The 8,303-nt window shown below is 42.8% G+C and overlaps 1 protein-coding gene across 1 annotated transcript; it reads left to right on the top strand.

The window, feature by feature from the left end:
* The first annotated feature begins 1,340 nt into the window (after positions 1-1,340).
* LOC108874485 (nitric oxide synthase-interacting protein-like) lies at positions 1,341-6,471 on the top strand. Its single transcript, XM_018662977.2, is given in 12 exon segments — positions 1,341-1,470; positions 1,639-1,741; positions 2,870-2,975; positions 3,095-3,176; positions 3,394-3,477; positions 3,479-3,530; positions 3,869-4,020; positions 4,640-4,756; positions 5,543-5,613; positions 5,701-5,809; positions 6,212-6,226; positions 6,228-6,471. Coding segments are annotated over 11 exon segments (915 nt in total). The 5' UTR covers positions 1,341-1,470; positions 1,639-1,671; the 3' UTR covers positions 6,285-6,471.
* Positions 6,472-8,303: the final 1,832 nt, after the last annotated feature.

Here is an 8,303-nt window from a genome sequence, read left to right as displayed (position 1 = left end):
TGGTTTTCGCACTGACCTGAGAGTCAGGGTTCACTCGAAATGGCATTTATCATTTACTGATGTCCCTGATCTACTGACACAAAACAGGCCTAACTTCACAGACTCATACAGTCACACATCAGTCAGATTTTCAGCAGCTGCTGTGGACCTGCATTTCCAAATATTCAAACTGTGAGGCTTAACATGGGGAAAGTGTGTTCCAAATGAACCATCAGAATAGAAGTTGAATATTTTTATTTGATACAACCATTAAGAAGTCAAAATATTTCACTCCTGGTGTTGTACAGAATATACACACAGCTTGAGGTTTTTAATTGTATGAATATTTTATGTGATTATTTAACCCCGGTACAACTCATCGATTACAGTAACTATAACTCTGGGAGGAATAATAATCTCTAAACACCAGATTAAATTGAACAAACAGACCAGAGCTTCTGTGTTCCCTTTAAAAGTTCACTCCTGTTGTAGCTCTCAGTCTACTGAGGTTCAACTATACCCAAGTTTATCAAAGGAAAATTCATTCAAAGAAAACTTTTCTGCTCACAGTCATCTTAACACTTCATCTGATCATCCTTGTAATACCAAATATTTATTGCTAACACTGTCACCAAGAACAGCTCATGAACATGATGGTTCTCTGTAAGTAATAATCTGCAGAGTACGGCCCAGACCTGTTCTATATGAAAAGTACCCTGGGGTAACTTCTGTTTGGAATTGCTGCTGTATAATTAAGACAGACTGGGGAAACCCAACCAGAGTTTTAGAGCTGATAAGTCTACTGGGATCTGATAGCATACATGTCAAACCAAATATCTGTACTGGTTTACAAGCTGTTATATACAATCTGATATGGTGGTAAAGCATTATACTGTATTCAAATTCTGCAGGATGGCAATCTATCTAAGTGGTTTAAGTGTAGATGAAGTAAGATGAAGTAAGACTGAAGAATGGACAGAAACATCCAGATAGATAGATAGATAGATAGATAGATAGATAGATAGATAGATAGATAGATAGATAGATAGATAGGTACAACATTAAGAAAAAAGTAAGAACTACAAATACTAAGAATGTCTTTAAAGTATATACAGGAGAATATATACAGGAAAATAATTTAAGTTGCATTGCAGTATTTTTGAAAGGTTGTGTGTATCTTTTCCTCACACCGGAAATACAACAGGAACAAGGTGTCCAAGTCTGGTCATCTTCACACAGAGTAAGGCCTGGTTCCATATTAGGACCATAACAGACCGGCTGGGTCAGGATATGGTTTGTGGAGCCACTCAGGTCAACAGGGAGACAGTAATAACCAGAGGGTGGCAGTGATGTGACGTGAGGCTGCCAGCTGCCAGAAAACACCAGAGAAGAAGAATGAGGAGTCGGAAGCGGAAACGGAAGACGAAGCGGAAGAAGGAGAGTCAACAGATTCGTGGTTTAGACCGTGTCAAACAACCTCTCCTCCTACAGGTAACGGCGTACCGTCTGTTGATGGACTCAGCCTCAGCCTGTGTCTGTCCTCCTCTAATGGCAGCCCTACTACATCGCACTCCTGTGTTTTACGTCTAGCAGCTAATGTTAGCATGTTAGCATCACTGCTCTCGGCGACATTAACCGTGTTTACTTTCCCCTGTCCAGACCGCTGGTTAACGAAGACACATCTGTGGAACAATGACCCGCCACGGAAAGAACTGCACGGCCGGAGCTGTCTACACCTACCACGAGAAAAAGAAGGACACAGGTGAGAACCACGGCAGACCAGACCAGACAGGTGTCCCCCACAGCAGTGCTGCGGACACTTCACCCGGATCAGTAGCGGAGAGGAGCGGGTGGTGGTGGCGGTTTCAACCTGTCGTAGATATTTCCGACGTAGTTCACCTTAACTCAGGGTCCCTCGGAGGAGGTTTCCTTCCTCACACAGTTCAGTCATCTCTGCTGCCTCCCTGTCTGTGATCACACTGTCCTACACTGACACTCTGCAGGCTTTTGTTGACCTGACTCTGAGAGCATGAAGATGTCCTATTCCAATTTTTAATGCTTGAAAGTCACCAGAACCAAAATGTCTCGCTGACCTTTACTGTCCAGAAAAACAAATAATGGTGTTAGTGTGTTGTGTTGTTGAAATGACACCACCGATATCAGATCGGCTTGGCATCTCTGTTCAATCCCTCCTTCACTGTTCTACCTCTCTTATCATTATTCTCTCTGACAGTTGATATTTTTCAGACTCATCGTCTGTAACAGCTATAATTCTCAGCTGTTTCTCCTAGTTTCATTTCTTCAGTAAAGACGTCAGTAGACTGTGAACTCATTTTCAGTCATTATGAATTTATTTCCTCTGTGGCAGAACATGTAACAGCAGCTTCACAAACTCCTGCAGGTTAAAGTGAACTAACCAAACACTTTGAAGGCTGGTTAACTCTGAAAGACTCACTGTACTCAGCCTGACAACACTGTTAGCCTGGTAATATAATAAGTCCACAAACGATCCACAACCAAAACAACACTACAAAATGCTGTAGTTACATTAGCACTCATTTCATTCAAAAACAGTGTCCTCTCTTTTGCACTGTAGTCTGCATAGGAAGAGAATAACTGCAAGAAAGACTTTATTTTTACATTTTAACTGGAATTTAGTTACAATAAGAAAACAACTGTGAGAAACTGGGTTTTGTGGCAACACTCTTAAATCTTAGTTTGCTTTCAGTCTTTATTCATTAAATATATCCTTAGATGTATCATGAGTGTATTGAACTGTGAGCCCTGTATTGAGTATAGTGTGTGTGTGTGTGTGTGTGTGTGTGTGTGTGTGTGTGTGTGTCTCTCTGTCTCTGTCTCTCTCTCTCTCTCTGTCTGTCTTCTTGCCCAGCGGCGTCTGGTTATGGGACTCAGAGCATTCGACTGGGCAAAGATGCCATTAAAGACTTTGACTGCTGCTGCCTGTCCCTGCAGCCCTGTCAGAATCCTGTGGTGACGTATGTTTCTCTGTCCAACACATGCACACACACACACATACATACATACCTACATACCTTATAATCTCAACATGTGACCATGTAAACATGGAGTGTCTTTTCTCTGTTGCTCTCCTTAGTCCAGATGGATACTTGTATGAAAGACAGGCCATTCTTGAATACATTCTGCACCAGAAGACAGAAATTGCCAAAAAAATGAAGGTAAGCCCCACACGCCTATGTTTACACAAAACCTTCATCCACACAGGTGTTTCCTTTAAAGTTTAAAGCTGCCATTTAAAGATTTATACTCTTCCTTTTTATTTCATGCAGCCAAATAATCTAGTCTAATTTCATTTTTCCTCCACTTTCTGTTACATGTAAGAGAATGAAATGATTGAACATATCTCAGCTGTATTTTCCTGCTCTAATTCTTCAGGCATATGAGAAGCAGAAACAAGCACAGAAGAGCAACAGCCAGCTTGAGTCCAAGTCAGAGGAAAGAGAGAGGGTGGAGAGGTTTAAAAACCAGGGAGAACAGCATCGTGTCCAAACCCATCAACCCATTCACATCAGGTACATGTCTGTGGGGTCTTCAGTATTTTACTGCATGCCCTCACTGTACCAAGACCACATCCACACTAACATGGATCATTTAGAAAAAACTGTTCTTCTGTAAAAACACAAAAATAAAACAATGTACGTCCACATTAGGTCATTACTGGAAACATTTCCACTAGCCTGTGGTGAGGAGGCTCAGAAATCTTACCTGGTAACAGCAGCTCCTCCTCTGCTGCACTGAGACACTGATCAAAGCACTCAGCAGTTTCACATGCTCCTAGTCGTATTATGAGTACTAACAGTTATCTGTGGAAGTGTTGAGACAGTAGCAACCACCTGTTTTTCTCCTACAGGACAGAGTAAAGGAGGTGAGAAGGGCAGGATAGACAGCAGCTCAGCAGAATCCTCCATGGCAGCTTCAGCCTCCACCTCCAGCCAGAGCCTGCCCAGTTTCTGGGTTCCCTCTCTCACACCAGAGGCCAAGCCAACTCTGCTCAAGAAACCAGTGAGTGGCTTCTCCTGCCATGTCTGGACCAGGCAGCAATTTGAGAATCAAAATTGATCATCTTTCATTGTTTACAAAGGGGAAGGGGATGTCATTGACAGAGATTTTAGCCCCTTTCAGACATGCTCCCCTTGTATTCTGAGGGCAGTGTTACTTGGAGTTTTACTGGGGGAATTTCCCTCAGCTGCTGCTCGTCTGTCAGCAGCAAGCAGCAGTAAACTCAACCTGCTTCTGTATGTAAGAATGTAATAAAAGTGACCAAAATATCATCAGAGAAACAACCACTGATCACAGACCGGTAGGTATGGATCTCATTCAGTGGGAGACTGTTTCCCAGCAGGTGCAGTACACTTTGCAGCCTCTAGTGGAGCTTTAGACCTGTGTCACACACTGTGTGTGTGGGTGGAGGAGTTGCCAGGTTCACTTGTTTGCTCTCTGATGTCATGATACTGTGTTGTCTGTTTGTTTTGTGAATTTGTCTGATTCATGTTGACTCTGCTTTAATGGCAGAGGGCAGCTTGACCCTGGATCCAAAGATGGAAACCAGTCTTTATAAATATAGTTCTTATATATAGACTGAGCGCACTTCTTTAACCCCCCCCCCTTCTTCTCCTATCAGAGTAAGGCTGTGTTATGTCCCATGTCAGGACGACCTATAAAGATGAATGAGCTTATCACAGTGCACTTCACCCCACTGGACGCGAGCCTGGACCGAGTGGCCCTGCTCACCCGCCAGGTCAGTTTACATCAGCCTCCCATCACACAGTGTTAACATCATGCAGCACCAGCACCCAGGCCTGTTCCACACCCAGCACTACTCATTCTACACTAACTCTGTAAGCTGATCTCCTGAAACTCATCCAGCCTATCATGAGAATGAACTGTAGAGATTCATCATCATCATCATGTCTTATATACACAAATGTTTCAGTCTGATGGTCATGATAGAGCAGACTGGTTGTTAGTGTGTGTGCAGCTGGGTCACAGCAGCCTTCTCTGACCTCTGAGCTCTGAGTTTCTCTTGCCACACAGCTGCTTGAAAATGAAATATATAAAATACCTGACTGAGGCTCTCTGTGGTGAACACAGGCCTCACTGTTTGCCCTTATTCCTGATCATCAGTCAAATCACTGTTTTCTACTTTCACTCTGAGCAGCACAGTGTCTGACTCTGTCTCTGAGCCTCTTGAAAGACATTTAACAGTTCAGGAATCAGGTTTCAATGTGAGGTCGGTTGGATGTCGTCCAGTTTGAAATGAAATGTCTGGATATGACCAGTGTCTCCTACAGGGAGATAAAGACTGTCTGGTGTTATTCAGTGTTTTTCTTATTGTCAGTGAAAGACTCAGAGCAACAGTGGAGCTGTGCCACATGCACCGTTTTGTCTGAACAGCCAAAATATAATGTAAAACAAATCAGCTGCTCAGTCCAGATCTGAGTTTAGAATAACTCCATGCTCCAGTCCATGTGTGTGTGTGTGGTGAACAGATGAGAGTGTGCTATAATCTGTCCTCTGTCTTCAGGACAGGTATGTATGTGCAGTAACCAGAGACGTCCTGGCCAACAGTGTCCCCTGTGCTGTCCTGAGACCCTCGTGAGTGATGACCAACATGTCTGCCCTGCTCTAACATTCAGATGTAATGGTTGAGACTCTGAGTGACTCTCTCTGTCCTCTGTTCAGGGGTACTGTGGTGACTCAGGAGTGTGTGGAGAAGTTGATCAAGAAGGACATGATTGATCCAGTGACAGGAGACAAACTGTCTGACAGAGACATCATACCACTGCAGAGGGTACGTGTCCAAAAGCTTCTGATCCTCTCACTGGTAACTGTTTGATGAATTCCAAACATCGCTGTGTGTACAGTGAATTTAACAATCTCCTGGGTCAGGAGACTGATATGACTTTCAAGGTCCTTTCAGGCAGCATGTGATTGTCACCGCCACCTCGACCTCATGTAGACACATTGTCACTGGTAGTAGTGAGGAGATGAAGGGTGCTGGGGAATTTGCCCTCTGCCTGGTGGCAACAGTAATGACTCACTGTCTGAAACAAGCTTTAGAGTTTCTTCCTGCTGCATGCTGCACACCAATGTAGCAGCAGGATTTATTACTGTTTTTAGTTTCCCATGTCTACCAGAGTGAGTGTATGCTCAGATGTGACCTTGGTGCTGATGGCCAGTCGTGTTCTGACAGGGTGGAACCGGCTTCCGCTGCATCTGGGGTGGACCTCCGTGCTAAAGAGGCTCGTCCAGTGATGCAAGTGTGAGCTGATGGAGGATCTGAGGACTGCAGAGATTCTCTCTACATCCTTACTGTAGTTGTGTGGAGTATTTAAAGGTGGTATATTTTTGCTATGGACTCCCTACTCCCAGCATGTCAAACAGTTTTCACACAATCTCATGATCTTTGTCATTTGCTGCCATTTGTTTTCCCTTTTCCTGAAGCCAACTGTTTTTTTGTTTTTTTTTTTACCATTAGTTAAATAAACAGATGTTCTGTGAATCATGTGAAATCCAGTTTCCATCCTGAGTGACACTTTATCTTGTAAAAAGTTGATTATGCCTTTACTGACTGTCCATGTGAGACAGCTGATTCTTTCAGAGGATCAAGCTTTTATTTTCTTCACTATTCAAAGTCTGACCTGCTGTCAGGTAACAGGCCTGCTGTCAGATTGTGTGTGTGAATCATTTCAGGTGCGTTTCAGGTGGATTACATTGAACATACAGAAACCACGGCTGACTGTTTTTATTGTATGTAGTTGTCAGAGAGTAAATTCAGTCTCCATGTGCAGTGTCAGATAAAACTGTGGATGTGCCCCTCCTCAGCAGGTGTGCACCAGACTGTCGTCCTCACATTGATTCTAAACAAGACAAATCTGCAGAACACTATGGAAAACATTCTTCTCTAACACTGTAGTAATTTTTTTTACAGTTCATCATGGTCGTCCACCCTCATGCCTCCATAGTCAGTGATGGTGCTGATTTTGATGTAGTCCATCTTGTCCAGCAGCTCAGAGAGTGTCAGACGACCATCCTGATGAGCAGAGGACAGGGAGAGATATAAACATGGACATAAATACAGTTTGTACTCTGGGCTGTTACTCTATACATCATTAAAATGTGACTGAGACCCCGAGAGTTCAATGCAGCCAAATAAAGTGCAGGTGAAAAGCATGTGAACGGTGAGGAGGACCTCTCAAGCGGTCAGATAACATGTTCTATTGTCTATCAGCAGCTTATAACACAACTCACAACTACAAGTCTGGCCTCATCTCAGTTTCCAGGAAGTGCACATGAAGGAAAGTCACAGCCCTGCGTAAATCCTTCCAGGACTCTAAAATCAGTTTGGACTGAAAGTCTTTCAAAGTTCAGCTTAGCGTGATTTTTTGTCATAAAAAGTTTACACAACAGTCTGTCTCAAGTCACTTCCTTTTCTTCCACAAAGTTTGTAACATTTTGAACATTTAGAGTTCCACTGTGCAAACTGTTGATGAAGACCATGTGACATGGTTAAAAGCTCCTGAATAAATGAATAAGTAGATTTAAATTATTATTTGCTCATATTCCAGCTGATTAATTACTACACATGCACTACTACATAATATTAAATATGTATTTTGCCACTGGAGTTACGGGCCAACAGTTAAAACCCTGAGGATGAACCTCAGTAAATGATACCAATCATCTATTTAACGTGACGTCTCCAGGCCAGTCACTGAGCTGTTCCCTGTGACAGCAGTAAGAGCTCTACAGCACTGTTTGACTGAAGGAATGATCCTCTCGTTAATGTGTTAAGAATAACAGGACACATATTCTCCTGATTTTAACAGAAAAATTGTGAGAGCTAAACCCACATGCTCACAGTGTGACAGTCTCATATGATCATAGTTGTCTCATGGTTATATCACCAGGAAGTCTACGATCAGGTCATGGCAGGTTTTGACTGAGGCTTCATACAGTCACCATGTCTGTAGACAGTGGAGGGTCTTTTATGTACACTGACTGTATTTGTATATGTTATTATGCAGAGCTTCAAGTGGTAAAGATACTTTAAAAGATGTGACAGTAATTGTCGTATTCATCATGTGTTTCCTCTTCTGATGTGACAAGAATTATTAACTCACATAGTGCTGCTGTATTGCAGCATGCATCTCCTGCTGCCCCCACCTATGCACTGACTTATTATCTCTTACACATTAACATCAGCAATAGGTACCTGTAAACCACTGTAAATTAACAAATTAAGGCTGGATTACCAGTCAGGGAAAGCAGGAAAATATTAAATG

The sequence above is a fragment of the Lates calcarifer genome, unplaced genomic scaffold (assembly GCF_001640805.2).
Source record: "Lates calcarifer isolate ASB-BC8 unplaced genomic scaffold, TLL_Latcal_v3 _unitig_540_quiver_1162, whole genome shotgun sequence".
In the NCBI taxonomy this organism is placed as follows: domain Eukaryota; kingdom Metazoa; phylum Chordata; class Actinopteri; family Centropomidae; genus Lates; species Lates calcarifer.
The sequence above is the reverse complement of the archived record's forward strand: the minus strand, read 5'-3'. Positions and strand labels throughout refer to the sequence as shown.